At 38.0% G+C, this 17199-nt stretch overlaps 1 protein-coding gene across 2 annotated transcripts in view; it reads right to left on the bottom strand.

The window, feature by feature from the left end:
- The window catches only part of ror1 (receptor tyrosine kinase-like orphan receptor 1), a 129381-nt gene that overhangs the window by 35666 nt on the left and 76516 nt on the right, over positions 1-17199 (bottom strand). For both annotated transcript variants that reach the window (XM_086089074.1, XM_086089075.1), the window contains 2 exons: positions 9381-9671; positions 9067-9100 (listed from right to left, as the gene is read on the bottom strand). In XM_086089074.1, coding sequence (XP_085945200.1) covers positions 9067-9100; positions 9381-9671 — 325 coding nt within the window. The remainder of the gene's footprint in view (positions 1-9066; positions 9101-9380; positions 9672-17199) is intronic.

The following is a 17199-nucleotide window of genomic DNA, read 5'->3' as shown; positions in this document are numbered from 1 at the left end:
ATATTTATCCAAACAGCATATCTTAACACAACATCTAATAGGCTGTCAGAAAATTGCAGCTCAAGACAATTAGCAGTTATACCAATGTTCTCACCAACCTTATACAGGCGGTTCACTGACAAGCTAATGTACCGAGACAAGTGTATTGTTTTGACAATAAATAGCCTGGAGAGGAAAATATTTTTGCCACACATGTTTCAAGACTTGTAACTGTCAATGTCAGATGCTGGGGTAATTCAAAGTTTACCATGAGGAGAGCAATTTTAACAATATTTATGTGGGATAATTTAGCGTAGGTTCAATTAAAACACTTTTCAGAAATTTTTTTCAATACATGGTTTGCTCCAGAGTTGCAGTTTATATAGTTTAAGGTGCTTAAAACCTTTAAAAAAAAAACTTTACAGTACATCTGCAAGTATTCTCAGGACATCAACTTTTCATTTTTTTATGTTACAGCATTTTCCCAAAATTCATTAAACAATTATACACACAACTCCCCACATAGACAACTTGGAAAAAAAATTACATGTAGGCCTACATGGTGTAAGTGTTCACAACCATTGTCAAGAAGCTCAAAATGGAGCTCAGGTGCATCCTGTTTCCACTGATCCTGCTTGAGATGTTTGTACAGCTTAAATGGAGTCCACCTGGAGTCAATTCAGTTGACCTGACATGATTTGGTACTATACAGTACGGTCCCACAGTAGACAGGGCATGTCAGAGCACAAACCAAGCACAAAGTCTAAGGAATTGTCTGTAGACCGAGACAGGATTGTCTCGAGGTAGAGATCTGGGAAATAGTACAGCCAAATTTCTCCTGCTTTGAAAGTCCCTATGAGAACAGTCACCTACATCATCTGTAAAAGTTCAGAGCCACCAGCACTCTTCTTACAGCTAAGCCGAGCAATCAGGTGGGAGGCACCTAAGCAAGGGAGGTGACCAAGACTCTGTCAGACCTCCTGAGAGTCCTGACCATCAGAGACATAATTCCCAGGTCTGATGATACAGAGATGAACTTTTTGCCCTGAATGCTAGATGTCATGTCTGGAGAAAACTAGGCACCAATCCAGCTCCAAGCCTTCCCCCTGCAGTAAAGCATGGTGGTGCCAGCATCACGCTGTGGGGATGTTTTTCAGAGGCAGAAATATGGGAAACTACTCATGATTGAAGGAAAGAGGAATGCAGAAGCAATTTGCAAGGACGAAAACCTGCTCCAGAGCACTCTTGACCTCAGACTGGGGAAACGGTATATCTTTGAGCGAGGCAATGATCCTAAACACACAGCCGTGATATTCAAGATGTGTCTTCTTCAGTACAACTCCGTGAATGTCAGTGAGTGACACGACCAGAGCCTGGACTTGAATCTCATGAAATATCTCTGGACAGATCTTGCTCCCCATTCAACCTGATGGTGTTTGAGATGTGCTGCAAAGAGGAATGGGTAAAACTGCCCAAAGATACACAATCGATGTGCCAAGCTTGTGGCATCATATTTCAAGACACAACGTTTTTGCTGACTTTTTTCATTTTAAAATTAATTAACAAAACAAATGTCAAATTTTACGTAATGTGTTTTGTTTGAACTCATTCCCTCCCAGCTATTTTTATTGAACCAACCCCCTTTGCTCCCGGCTGTTTTACTGGATTTTGACTGATTTTTCATGGCCCACAGAATATTGTGTTCTATTGCTATAAAAACTTGGAACCTACCAAAAGAAAGATTAGTCTTTTCTTTCATTAGGAAGAAAAAGTATAGTTCTATCTTTTTCCGTTTTGCGTTTTTCTGTATAGAACTGTAGGGAAATAAGTTTGTTTGCAACATGGCCCTGGTTGATCTCTTATACTCTGCTGCCACCTACTGGCTGTTTTTGTAATTACTATTATTGCTTTACCCGTTCTCTGCAGTTCAGAGGCTGCATCAAAGCCTTCTGTATGCTCTAGCATAAAATTTAAAAAACAAACAAAACAAAAACTTATAAATACAACTTTGGGACACTTAAAACTTTTAAAATAGAACATATTCATACGTTTTTGGGAGCAAATGAGTTAATATAATAACTGTCTACATATTATGACAGGACAGCCGATTTCAGCAGATTAGATCGACATTTAATAATCCCTCAAAATCATAGAACAAACCTAAGGACCTGTAAAATAGATTGAAGGCAACTATTGTGTTCGGGTTTTCTTAGACCTGCGAGCAAGCTTGTACTTCTTGGAAAACACTCCCTTAAACTAATTTGTCAATCATCTGGTGGACTGCGTTGAGTGAGACACATGCTCCAGTGGTGTCCATAATGAAGTCCAATTACCTGCGCTTTCATGCTTTAACTGTATTATTGGATTGCCAGTGGGCTGATGATTGTATTGGCCTCACAGTTCCTGTTACGACAGAAAATACGTCACATTTAACTACTGCTGATGGCTGGATAATTGCAGTCATTTAGCGTGTGTTGGTTGGTTTCTTAGCCACCAAGTATGTAAATATATTGAAAGTAGAAAATAATGAAGGTAAATAGTTTTTATATCACCATGTACAAGGTGATCTTATTAAAGTAATCATATAATTATTTCAAATGAATACCCAAACAAGATCACAATTATGAAATTAAATAAGACCAAGGGTAAATAAATAATAATGACAAGGTACATGCAAGCAAAAATAGACTGGCACAGAGTACAGCATAGGCCAATGAAGCCCAATTTGTATCAAAACCAAATCACATTAATAGGGACACACTTAATGCTCAAGCCTGAATTATGATACAGTGGGCCTCAAAGCTTGATGGTAAACATGCCCTTCCCAGCTTTTTTGGAACATGTGGCAGGTATTAAATTCGAAATGAAAAAATATTTGCAAAAATAAATACCCCACAATGTTTATAAGTTTGAACATTAAATATCGTGTCTTTGTAATTTTTTCAATGGAATATAGGATAAAAAGGAGTTGCCAATAATTGTATTTTGTTTTGTTCACATTTTATACAACATCCCAACTTCAATGGAATTCGGGTTTGTGCTTAATATTGTTAACTGTAAAAAACAAAACAAAAAAAACAAAAACGTTTTGTGCATGTTAAATGACAGGAAGGTTTAAAGCAAGGTTCAATAAGAGAATGTGTTCTTTGTTAAAGATGCGTGCTTTATGTTCAAGTGTACTGGAACACCAGAGAAAGCAGTGATGAAATGAAAGAAAAAGGAGAAAGAGTGCTATTTTTGTATTTTTTCTTTGACACTGTGAAGGGTGGGAAAAAGAATGAAAACATTTAGAGAAATCTAAACAGTTTCAGCAGCCAAGGTGTAGTGGTATTAATCTTTTCAAACAGGGAGAAAAGCCCATTGTAAACACAGACAGAGACTTCGGATCTGTGGCTATGTTCCATAAAATCTTTTACAGCTGTTGTTAAATTAAAAACCTCCAGACTAGGTGATTAAAAAGTAGTCATTTATTGTTGGAAGAATTGCAAAAATGATGCTGGTTTCTCAACTCTCACTATCCCAAGATCATTTAGTGGGTCCATCACTTCAAATATATTTTTCAAAACCAGCCTTTGATAACACATCTTTATAAAGATACACAGCAACATGTTTAAAATATATTTCAGAGCACATTATTAACTAAATGAAGACTCAAGTGCTGCAATATCTTGTGAATAACATAAAAAAATCAAGAGGGTTTAATAAGAAATGACTTTTATTATTATTATTATTACTATTAATATTATTTATTATATTTATTAAAATTTTACATCATTTGGACATTTAACAGTACCTAAGCAATACCTAGGGCAGGGGTCACTAAACTTCTTGAAGTAGAGTGATACGTCTTGGGTACTGATTAGTGCCAAGGGCTACGAGATTGATCCACACAACCAATTTGATAAATTTTCCTTTAACCATATGTTATTATATGCTATTAATAATAAATAATTATCAGTGTAATGATTTCTCGCAATATTTTTTAATTACTTATCCAACATTTCTAGAAAATCTCAATGTCCCATCACCATCACTGGTCTGCGGGCTGCTCATGTGGTCCTTGGGGGCTACCTGGTACCAACGGGATCCGATCCACGTTGGTGACCCCTGACCCAGCGGTTGTAAAAACAAATAAAATCACAGATTTATAGCACATTTCATAGACAACGTAACAATATGTTTCACATACTTAATTAAAAGTACATTTAAAATCAGTTAAAGAGTTAAAACAATTTAAAAGCAACGGAAAGAAATAAAAAATAGAGCGTACAGTGCATCAACAAGACTTTAGAAAACATGATTTAAAAAAATCCTCTGACAGACTTTAGATTTGGGAAAATAGTGTAGTTTTTCACCTGGATTTAAAAGCACTTATTGTTTGTTGGTATGTTTTGAGTCTTTATTCATTCGTATTATTCACTCTGATATTAAAAGGTTAAAGCAAATTGGGAGATGTATTACAATAACAGAGGGAGAAAAAAAGAAGCTTTTTAACTCATTGACTCCCAGCCATTTTCACTGAAGCAACCCCTCTTCTAGTCTTTTCTTTCAGTAGGGAAAAAAAAGTATATTTCTATCTGTTTCCGTTTTGCAGCATTTAGCATTAGAATATAGCTAAGTTTCATCATTATTCACAAATCTGTTTAGAACTGTGGGGAAATCAGCTTGTTTGCAACATGGCCCTGGTTGATCCCTTATACTATGCTGCCACCTGCTGCCCGTTTTTGTAATTACTACAATTGCTTCACCCGTTCTCTGCAGTTCTGAGTCTGCCTTAAAGCCTTCGGTATGCTCCAGCATATCCCCCCACCCCCCATAAAAAACTTATACGTCTTTCGGACACTTAAAACATTTAAAATAGAACGTATTCATATGTTTTTGGGAGCAAATGAGTTAAAGGTGATTTTGTGTGTGACTCCTGAGTCGAGATTCCAACTCTGAACTTCAGCACTATTACATACTACTTAAGTTGACACACATGATCACCATTATTCCACTATGTCAATAAATATTAAATTGTACAAAAGACAATTTAAACTTTCACTGATGTAATCCAGAGCACAAACCTATAAGAAACATTACAACACATGTATAAAAAAAGAAAAATCAAAACAAATAGAAAGGATACCACAAAATCAGATACAGAATTGCACTTTGTCAATGTATTGAGCACAAACGTTGGTACACCCCCCCCCCCCCCCCCCCCAAATCCACACTTTACTATACACCTGGGTCATATTTACACTTCATCAGCTTGCTTCAGGAGTAAACCATTAGCATACTGCGGGTTTGCAGTGCCATCATTCAGAATTTTTTATTTTTTTAAAGTCCTACACGGAATGCAATTCAATCGTACTTGCTGTCCGCAACCCAACCAGAACAGGTCTGCAACCCACCAATTGAGAATCAGTGGTGTCGATGAGATGTTACAAGCAGATTTCACACAGTTTAAAACACAGGTCTGAGTTATTAACTGATTCTGATGCGAGCTTACAACTAAACTTTCCTTCAGCTAAACACAAGTCATCACAACCGAGCCCAGTCGGGAATCAAAGAACAACATGCAGCCTGAGTGTTAATGGTACCATCGTCCTCCCACTCGGCTAACACTGTTTTTCTTTCACCCTCCCGACGTTTCCATCACTTGCTCTTTTTTTTCTGCAAAAGAGGAAAAGAAGTGTGCCGGGAGAGAGAGAGAGAGAGAGAGAGAGATAGAGAGAGTGGGGGCATAAGTGGGGGGAGTTCTTTCTTTGGCAGGCGAGACTTTTTCCTCCTGAACCTGTATTTGTTCAGGCTCAATAAAAACATGCCCAATGCAGAGAGAAGAGAGAGAAGAGAGAGAAAGAGGATGAAGACGAAGGAAAGAGAACGGAGATGAAGGGTGATGCGGAAACGTACTCATCTGTCTCTTAGTGGAAGATAACTGTTGACATATTCATGAACACCGGACTGGAAGAGAAATGAAGTGGATTTGAACTTGGTTGGGCAAAAGTACCGTAGTAAAAATGAGGATGTGAGGCGTGACTTCAAGGAATGGTTATGACTTCTTGGGAAATAAAGTTCTTGGCTTCCAGACCAAGAGTTAAACGAGAAGATCATTACCATTCTCTGTGTCTTGGCTTTGACCAATGGTTTCCTCAAGCCTTCTGGACACTTTTTACTAGCCAGACAACTAGTGGAGACTCCAAGTCTTTGTTGGGTAAGATCCAAGAAACGAGCCACCGCATCATTCCACAAACACCACATTTATGTAGGTATGTACTGTATAAACAAAACATAATGTGTTAATTTGTGATGTTTTGGGGTGGCTAACGGATTTTATATACAGTGCCTGCACCTTGCTCCAGAGACCATATTCTTTTAGCCCTTGTTGAAATCACTACATATTAAATCCAGTACTGTTACTAACACTTTGAATGGAATCCAAAATACAATTGTGACCCTGTGTTATATGATGTACTAGGGTATGGAGGACCAAAACTGCCAAAATTCAGATTAAATAAATGACCAAATAAAGAAATAAATGACTAAAAGTGAAAATAAAAACGGATATTAAAAAATATAATTCAAAAATTAAATCCCCCCCAAAAAATATAAATGGAAATAAAAACTATTAGTGTTATTTAAATGAGAGGGCGGTCCTGAGCGGATAGTCGTCCATTGCTGGAACTCACCATGCAAGCTGGCGAGACTTCCTTCTTTGCCGAGCCGCTCACTCGACCAATGAAAAGCAGTTTGCAACGGCAGAGTCCAACCCAAGACATGCTTAGGACCGCCCCCTCATTTGAATAACATTTCGTCCAGGCAGTATGGACTAAAACTACCAAAATTATAAATAAATAAATGACTAAATAAATGACTAAATAAATAAATGCATGACTAAAAGGGGAAATAAAAACAGATACAAAAATATATAATTCAAAAATTAAATACAAATGTATTTATTTATGTGTACTGTATATATATTTTTGGTCGTTTTTATTTCCATTTATATCAAATTTTTATTTTTTATTTTTTTTAATCAGTTTTAATTTTCACTTTTGGTCATTTATTTATTTATTTATTTATTTATTAAGTCATTTATTTATTTAGAATTTGGGCAGTTTTGGTCCTCCATAAAAGGGAAGACCACCATTTAGGGTACTTCTTAATTTCAATCTACAATCTGGAACAAGCTGAACCAAACATGGTTCAGTTCTGTTTGTCATGACACTGTACAGGTAAAACGTATTCATCATATGCAGGTGAGATGTGATAGTTGTATCAACTATGTAAACAGTGCAGCATGCAGGGCCCGTGTGACGACGGTGTGTAATTTGCCAATTAACTATGCGTTGTGCCAACAGAATCAGTAAACAAAAAACATGCCTTTAAATCGTATTTTTCAAAATTGTGCTTAAGTATGTAACTGCCAATGTGAAGTCAACATTTTAGACTGGCAAATACATTTTAAATGTACTTGTAGGCTTACTGCTAAAAAATACCTTAGCATTTTTTCCCATAATGCCAGGGGGTACTGATTTGCGCAAAAAGTGCTTAACTGATATCATGCACTGCAGATATAGCAATAAATCATAGACATTATGAATAAACAATGTTTACTTACTTAATTTCTGAATGTATTGGTATAAAATGTAGGCTGAATCCCATGCACAAGTCAATACCCCGTGGCAGTATGAGAAAAAATGCTGAACGGAAATCATGGACTGCAGACATAATAAATCATAACAATTCCGAAAAATCCAACTTATTTTACAAATGTATTGGGGTATAATGTAGGACAAATGCTAAAAAAATAATAGTTTTTTTTTTTTTTACTTGCATATGCGCAAAGTCAGTACACTGGTGGCAATATGGGGGGAAATGCTAAGCTTTTAGCATTTAGCATACAAGTACATTCCAACGTACTGTACTTGCAAATACATGAAACATATTTGCCAGTCAAAAATGTTTACAATACATTCACAGTTTCACGTTTATGTCCTTATTTTCTCTTCCCACCCAATGCATTTCATTGTAAAACAGTTTAAGATGAACAGTTGACCAATGGACAGGAGGAGTACGTGGAACATCACCCTTTTAAATGCGTACCATGTATCACTGCAACTAAGACGCCAACAAAGAGTTACTGCAAAATAACAGTTCTCTACCACTTAGCAAATGAAAACAACACGTCTCTAAAGACAGACATGCCTTTTTTTCACCAGATGGACTAAAATGTGATGTGTTACAGTAGCTTGACTTTTCAGAATGCTTTGCATTGCAGTTGAGACCTCTGGCCTGTCAGCTTTACCCTGCGGCTTAACTCAAAAACACACATACACGGCTTACACGCACACACATTAAGAACCCACTCGCCACGTGTGTACTCAAGGCCAACATGGGGAAGAAAATGACCACACAGACTAATGGAAAAAACACATTTCATTCAGATTCTAAAGGGTGGTGAGTTAGACATTTATCCCAACATTTTGACTTCACAAGAAGTTTCAGTGAACAGAAGGTGGTGCACCAGATGTCTTCTCAGAAAAAGAACAGAAATACCAAATTTTACAGCTCATAAGTTGCCCAGGACACTAACGATGAGCAGCAGAGATGACTCCACTTAGCTGCCATCTTTGCCAATAACAAGACACGTCTGTTTACTAAAAACATGTCGTTTGAAGGTTAGGAGGCTTCACGACATCATACTATGTTATATAGTCAAGTCAAACCTTTCCCATAGTGCACAAACACACAGTCAATGTGAACCACGTGACTAAGGTGTTGATACTCAACCAGAAGGCACTTTAAAGCTCATTGCCTTTGGCTATTCATAAAATAAAATAAATAATAATCACAGGCTCGGCCATGGTATACTGCAATGTGAGTGATTGCACATGCAGGGTGCTTTTATGGACATTTTTTTATGGACAAGTAGTAAAATACTATGTGTCAGTGAAGAACTTCAACCATCAACTATGGCATCAGCAGGCTCAAATAAAATAGTCATAATTATCCTCAATGTTAATGTACAAGAAACCAGTAGAAAGAATAACCTTAAAACAATGGCTGATACAGACAGATAATGGAGATTTAGATACTTACGTTGGCCGTCCTGGTAGAGGCGTAGGCAGCGGATCTGGAAAAGAAGACAAGGGGATATTTGACCACTGGATAAATATTATTATAACCAGATTTGTCTCTGTGCTAGCTGCCAGCTACAAGCAAGAACAGGTCGAGAGTAGTTAAGTGGAGCCAGATCCCTCCAAGAAAAGTGGAATCAGGAAAAAAAGTTAAATCATACCAAGAGTGTTAAACACTGCTCATAAAATGTTTTCATTGTGACATAGAAACATTATTCAGTTTTTGAAATTCTGGCAGGCTGTTTTGGACTGCTCAGTTTTGGGACGTTTTCTTACCAAATTTGACGAAGAGGACGCCTGTAGTAGACACTGTTCCCTGGGCGTTGGTAGCTACACACTGGAAGTAGCCAGTGTCTGTGGTGTCCAGATTGCGGATTCGAAGACGTGACCCGTATGGTGTGGACCGGTACGAGACCCGCCGTGGCTCCTGTACTACGGGCGCGTCATTCTTAAACCAGCGCACTGTCGGCAGCGGGTTGCCGGACACACGACAGAACAGCTCAGCTGTTTGGCCCAGAGAGGTGGTGATGTTGTTCATTGGAGTTTCAAGACGGATAAAAGATAGCCCTGGAAGACAGGAATGCGAAGGGACGAAATGTAACATCAGGGGGAAACAGCATTTCACAATATGGAAGCCAGGTCATGGGTAATGGGAACAAAAATCTGAGCAGAACATCCATCCATTCATCCGTTCTCTGTAGCGCTATTCTTCACTAAGGGCTACGACTGTGCTGGAGTATATCCAAGCATCATTTTACATAGTATACGAACATATCCTTTGAGATTACTTTTATTATTGCTGGGGCCAAATGATTAATTTTGATGTGCTTGAGTTGGTGTAAAAATCAAAAATAAACTAATCAAACACACATTTCTGCCATGTTCTTTGTTTTGTCTAAGTTAGCAAAGATAAATTAGATAAGTTTTACTGTGCCATGCAAGACACAGAAAATTGTTTTGCATTCTAATTCAACTTCCCTCAATTGTCTAATGACATTTGAAGTAGTTAGACAGTAACACAATCCTGGTCAAAAGATTTCAAAACTGAATGTAAACTAGTTCTTCAATAGAAACGAGGAATAAATGAACTGCGGTTGCAATTATGGGTTGCCCTGCCAGTGTAACTCACACTGTTGAGACTTGGCTATCCATTATGTACAACCTATTCCAAAACGAATTATATCTTATCTTATTCTGCCTTGATTATCCAGTTAGAGGGCTTGTTAAACCAAAGAGAGGACACTTGAGCCTGTGTATGTACTTTCGTCTAAGTATGTATGTGTGTGTGTGTGTGTCTGTGGCTACCCCATAAAGTGTCCTTGACCAAGAAAATGAACCCTCAGTTACTCCTGATGAGCTGATTTTTTGGCAGCGTCTGGGTGGGTGTGAGGGATTGGTAAAGTTGATACTGGATTATTAACCTGGTTATTTTGGCAAACTTTCTGATGAGCGTGTGTAGAGAACTTGTCAACTGCACATTGTGGCCAGATGAAAAGTGCAATTTAGTACAGCTTTTGTTGAAATAATGCGGGCTAGAGAGGATAGAGAAAAAATAATGCTGGAGACAGAACAGAGAGAATTATTAGGATGTGGATAGTGGAAATGTAATCGAATGATGACAATGAAAGATGCATAGAATACCAAACATTTACATAATGTCAAATTTTGGAAACAGGTTTTTTATTTATTTATTTTTTAAATAATTTATGGCCATATTTTCTCATGTGTGTAAATGATAATGCATTACCCGGTCACGTCAAACCTGTCATTTATATACCCACAATCCAGGTATACTTTGCACTCAGGGTAGAACAACTCTGAAATGTGGGTGCTCTCTGTCAAACCATGCAAACCACACTTATTCTCCTGGAAATATGAAATATGAAAGAAAATATGACTTATTTGTACTTATTTATTTTTGCATATTGCTTTTTTTCAGCATAAAACAGTAGTGGTACTGTAAAAACATTAATAATGATTGACCAATTTAAGTGGATGAACTCAAATAATTAAATATTAAATATTCAAAAAGCAATTATTTCATCATATTAATTTATAAAATTTGTACTGGCTCTGTCGAGTTCTTTTGACAATATAAACAAGGTCATCAGAATAAAAGGGGACACACATATCAGCATACGCTGACATAAAAAAAATCTCTTACCTTTTCTTAAATCCTGACAATAACTCTTTGACCGCCAAAAACGTTTAATAACGTTTAGTAAAATCCAAATGAGCGCTGCCAAAGACGTTAAAAGACGTTCACTATGTTTTTTTTTTTTTTTAAACGGGTGGAGGAAAGCCTTGGCAAGCTGTGCTGAAAGTATCAAGCAGGTCGAGTTAGTATAATGACTATTTTTGGGCACTAGATGGCAGCGATGATTCTCTTTGGACAAGATCGGGTAGGCGTCAGTTGAAGACGTGAGGCGGAGCTAGAGTGTTGAGGGGAGAATGGCTGAGGAGGCGAAAATGGCGACCGGTTGCAAGCAGCTCACGCTTGAGCATTTTTTTTAAAGACGAAAAGCATCGACCAATGCTAAAGAGCACATTGATGATGATGATGGTGACTCCGAGGTTGACACCGAAGTTGGAAGCGTTGACGCCGAAGTTGGAAGCGTTGACGCCGAAGTTGGAAGCGTTGACGCGGTGGCTTCGATTGCGTCGTAAAGCCTCACCGGCTAGCGATGCTAACGGCGGAAAACGAGCACTTCTGCACAGGCGGACGTTCAATCGGACGATGAAGAGTACCCCGAGTCCTATGCATATTCATCGGAGGAGTGGGTACAGTCTGATCACGGAGAAGACAATGGTTCTGGACTACGATGCCACCATGAATGGAGTGTAGACTTGATGACAACATGACCAAACACACAGTGCAGTATATATACCTGCTACTCCCCGGAAAAAAAGGCCGGCAAGAAAGTGCACGCGACGGGGCTATCGCAGTGAAACTAATCTGTGGTGCAAATCCTGCTGCGTCCCCTTGCACGCAGGGGAGTTTTATACAATATACCTCACAAAAAGAAAAACTTGTAAATAGTTTGCCAAATTGTTTAGTCAAATTGTTACACTGTTGAATGTAAATAAACGTATTTTGCTATCAAAAAACACTTTTTCATTGTTGGTGGTAGTGTTTTACAGAAGTAAAGCACTGTTTAGATGTTTTTGGCATCATTCATGGAAAAAAAAGGTGTCAAATTCACTAGAGTGGATGAAATAATATCGTTTCACAAAAAGCTTGATTTCTCCATATTTTGGTCCAAAACAGAGCATTTGGGTGAAACTAACCTATTTTCTATTGTTGATTACTAAAGAACGGAATAAGGTAGAAACAAACTTTCTTTTTCTGATGAAAGATGAGAGTTCAATCTTTGATTTGGTAGTATCTGCGTTCCCATAGTCCAAACACAACATTTTCTGTGGACCTTGAAAGATCAGTCAAAATGCTTAAATCAGCTGGCACCCACACATCCTCTTTTCTGAAAATGCTTGGCAATCAAAGAGTTAAATATAAGTTTGTTTCGAGAAAAAAAAGTCACTATCAGTCTTGCTGCTCTAGTATAGCGTGCTTCCACAAAATTCCCTTAGGCCAATTAATATTAGTTTGCACTTGGCATTCAACAAATGGACATGTGTATACATGTAGTCAATGGTGCTATGTGTTACTGTAAACATGTGGAAGAAGGCCCTTACTACTGTTCTTAATTGTTGACATGTACATTGACATCTGCTTGCATAAACACCGAGTGAAATCATTAATCAGGAGTGATGCATTCAAGCAATGAACATATGAACAGTGACTGAAAAGTTTGCAGCTAGAATGTTCAGCAAGACAGGCATTATTTGAAAGAGCTTTTGTTGGCCCCAAAAAGTGGACATATCCAGGTGGAAAGAGTTACGTTGATAAAATAAACGTCCATGTCGTCACTGTCTAATGAAAAACGCTTGTAATTTTATTTATTTATTTTTACATTTTTATGTATTTGGGATGAAACTGAATGCAGACATCCCAAAAACGTTTTTAAAAAAAATGGACATAAGTGTTTTTCACAGGACAGCGATGATATTCAAGGAGTACCTGATGACCATACCTATATGTATGGGCATTTGTCTTCACATGATATGAAAAGTTACTTGCCCTTTATTTTGTGCCATGACTGTCAAGCGCTCGTGCACATAATAATAATAATAATAATAATAATAATAATAACAACAACAAAACTCCTGGGGAACTAAACAAATCATAAAGCTAAATACTCCTCTCTGGGATTTTTTTAACTGCAGGTAAATTGCAGTGACAGCAACAATCATGGAGAATGCCGTGTAAACTTCATAAACAAGATCATTGCAGTTATGTAGCTTCTAGCAGATGCAATAATGATAACACTATGTCTCAATTACGTTTTATGGGGATTTGTTGCAAGGCAGAATTTGTAGAGCACTCACCATTGTGTTAAAACATCTCTGCATGAAAACAAACAAAAATATTTGGCAACACAAAGAAAACAAAACCATCTGCTTGATCTGATCAGGAAACTAACTGTTTGGACTGTAATTGCTTCTTGCTGATGTCAAACACTTTCAACATTGCTCCATACTCTTACTACTACTACTTTCTTACCTTGCATTAAACATCACTGCACTCATTTTATTATTCATTTCAACAGTAGAGTTGCTGGAGAAGATGAAAAGTCTGAAGCCAAGAGCCTGCACACTTCATTAGCTGACCTAACGAGTGACAATGAAGCAGCGGGATGCAGAAGGAAGCTTAAATACGCCAAGAAGGGATGTGAGCAATGTTGAGAGGACAAAGGGAAGAAAAATGTCCGACGAGCGTCAGTGTGACAAGGCCACTCTGTAGGCAATTGTCTTGTGGTGAGTGTTGTGGTATTTGGCATCAGGATGACTGTGAAATTCAAACCCTTCTTCTACACTTTCCTTTTCATGTGGCGGCCAACTAAATGGTGTCCTGTCATCAACCCGCATTTTCTCACAGAGGTTTTGTGCAATCACACACTCACAAGCAGCAGCACATATGTAAACACGAGCACCCCCCCACGCCGCCACGACACACACAAGCTATTCATATCCCCAACTAGATGCATTGTGAGACACAATTTTTGCTAGAGCAGAACCGCCGCATTCTATACATGAACCATCATAGTGGAGAGCGCGTCGCGGGCCGCCCTCAGCAAGGGGCCAAGCCAGAAACCCGAGCGGCTGCACAGCTAACTAAACACACACCGAGGAGTTGGCTCTGTAGCGCTGCCAGCGATGGCTAAAGGTGAATTTCATTAAAGTTGGGTCGCTCTCCAACTGCGAGACGACAGGAAGGAATAAGAGCATGAAAAAAAAGGAAAGGAAGCCTAAAAAAAGGGAAACTATGTCAACTATCAACACCCCTAATTACATCCCAGTATTGCTGAGCCCAATAATGAGCCTCTTTCAGCATAACTTCCTGCTACTGATGCATACTGATAAAGTCACGCTACCTGAATGCTGTCTTCTTGGTCAATCTAAACCATTCCCCGCCTGCAGACAAAACAGGTGGCGCAATCACCATCCATCCATCAGATAAGGAACAGATGTTGGTTATGGGGCCCGACTCAAAATGACACACAATTACTACATTAGCTTCACCACTTTCTCATAAGAATCGCGATTCTCATTTAGTACGATTAAGAATTCATTTTAGATGTCCCAAAATCGATTTTATTTAAATTATTTTATACTGCCTTGCCCTTGTTTGTGTGTGCCTTTATTGTTTAATTTAGCCACTTAGGGCAGTGTGACTCCACGCGTTCTTATACACTGTTAAGTTGTAGCCATATTAGAGAGTAGAAGGCACGATCAAGTTATGCTAATAAAAGTTGTTTTTTTTTGTAGCGTAGGGAGATCACATGCCGGTGAGTAATGTTAACATGCTTCTCTGTATACATTCCTGAAGCGTTTTGTATGAATAGCCGTTCTTTCGAGTTATAAAAGTTCAGCGAGTAGCGCGCTAATTAGCATTAGCGAGTCAGACTGGAGTAGATCATGATGATTATTTGCGCACACATAAATTGAAGCAGAAATCATTGTCAAGCAAATCATTTTGAATCGAAAATCGATTCTGAATCGAATCACAGAGACACAAAAATCTCAATCGAATCGTGAGACAGTCAAAGATTCCCACCTCTACTACACACAATCTCTGTTTTAGGGTTCGGTGCGGACTCAATTCTCACCCCAAATATCTCTGTGTTTAGCCTTACTACCTTTGCCACGTGTTCAAACTACAACCTTGCCTCTGTACTGAGCAAAAACTTTGTCTCTCCCCCTGTACGCAGCATCTGTTCTGGGACGGATGTTGTGGTTGAGTTGGCCGCCGCAAGAGCTGAATTAAACAAACCAGACCAAATGAGAGAGCAAAATAAGGTCAAATTCAATCCTGCTGAGGGGCTTCCAATTCAGGGTATCTTCGTGGGTGATAGGGCGGATGTTGGCTTTGTGAGCCCCCAAAGGACAATGTTGAGGACAGATTTGCCAGATATCGCTGGGTAACACTGCTAAGAAAACATCCCAAAACATTTTGGATCTTACTCCTGCAGAGCTCAAAAGAAACAATTTTAAATGACTCCTTAATCCTTTAAAAAAAAAAAAAATGTTTTTTTAATTAATCCAGGGTGTAAAGGCAGAAAAAGTATTAACTTGTTAACGTCCTTAGTGAAAGTAAACTGTGCCTTGGCCTCTGGTGGAATGCTGTTAAGATGACAAGGTGAAGTAGTCAGCCCACAAATGCAACATATCATGTGACCCGCCTTAGAAAAAAGTCAGAACTCCCGGAGGTAATTTCTGAGATGGGACGCAATATTGATGAGAAAGTCTGCATTTCATCAAAAGATTTATTAAAGCCTTTTTCATAGATTGAAAGTTTCATTTTTATGAAAAAACAAACAAACAAAAACATCGTGAAGTGTGATACCGTTTGTGCAAATACGCAACAGACATCAGCAATGATGTAAAAAATAAGGCAAAAACAATCACTCATTATCTTGCCGTTTTTGTAGGTATCCATGTAGGAAATCCCTAACATATGGGTATCAATATAAAGTTGTTGATTCCCTTTTGCTAATTTCATAGTCAATGTAATAATTTCTTCATTGTTATGAGCTAAAATTAGGTTGGCAATCATCAGGATTTTCTTATGGGATGCGTTCAAGATGGCTGTGTCTGCAGCTAGTAAACATGCTGCGGGAATCTGTTCAAAAATATGGATTTTCTGCGGATTGTCAAGTTCAGGTCAAAAATTTATGCATTTACAACATTAGGTAGTACCATATTAGTCAGCTGTCGGCTTGCAATTGACATGGTGCTCACGCAGTGGACTAAACCAGTTCTGGCTACTCTAACTGTTTGCTAAGGACAAGTGAATGTTTAAATGTTAGTGTCAGTTTCCAAGTCCGTTTTCCGCTAATTCTAATAATACGAGATGCCCAGACCACCCTACTTCGAATCGTGATATCTCAGAGATGAAACGTTGTAGCACAATGGTTGACATATCGTATATCATTTTGATACATCATTGTAAAGCTAATATTCTTCACTTTTTGATTATGCCAAAAACTCTCAAAAAAGGGATCACTGTCATATTTTATTATGGCAGGCCACCTACTCTACTACCACGGAACAAAAACAGATTTTTTTAATTTTTTAATATTTAACACAGAGATGTGACTCAATTGCAACGTTAATATGGATGAATAAACATAATCATCTTTCTTAAGTGTGTTCGGTTACATGTATTCATCCCAGTTCTCTCTGCCCTTTTCCTATCATGGGGCGCAATATGCCAGTGAAACAGCAGTGTTTTGTTCTTATTTTTTTTCGTACTGAGCAACAAGTGGCTGTGCAAAGTGCGATGTGACTGAGAAAACAATTATGATGATTTATATTTGTGTTTGTAAGATAAGAATTTAGTTCACTTATGAAAATTATTGAAAATGATGGATAAGAATTTCCCCAGCCCCAGCACAGTTAATTTATTATAAAAATACATTAAATTCCTTATTATTATTTACTATTATCTACAATTTTGGATCTCTATAATTTAGGA

Source organism: Leptonotus elevatus, chromosome 11 (assembly GCF_054856555.1).
Source record: "Leptonotus elevatus isolate MCC_2025b chromosome 11, RoL_Lele_1.0, whole genome shotgun sequence".
Classification (NCBI taxonomy): Eukaryota; Metazoa; Chordata; class Actinopteri; order Syngnathiformes; family Syngnathidae; genus Leptonotus; species Leptonotus elevatus.
This window is presented reverse-complemented; position numbering and strand designations above follow the sequence as displayed.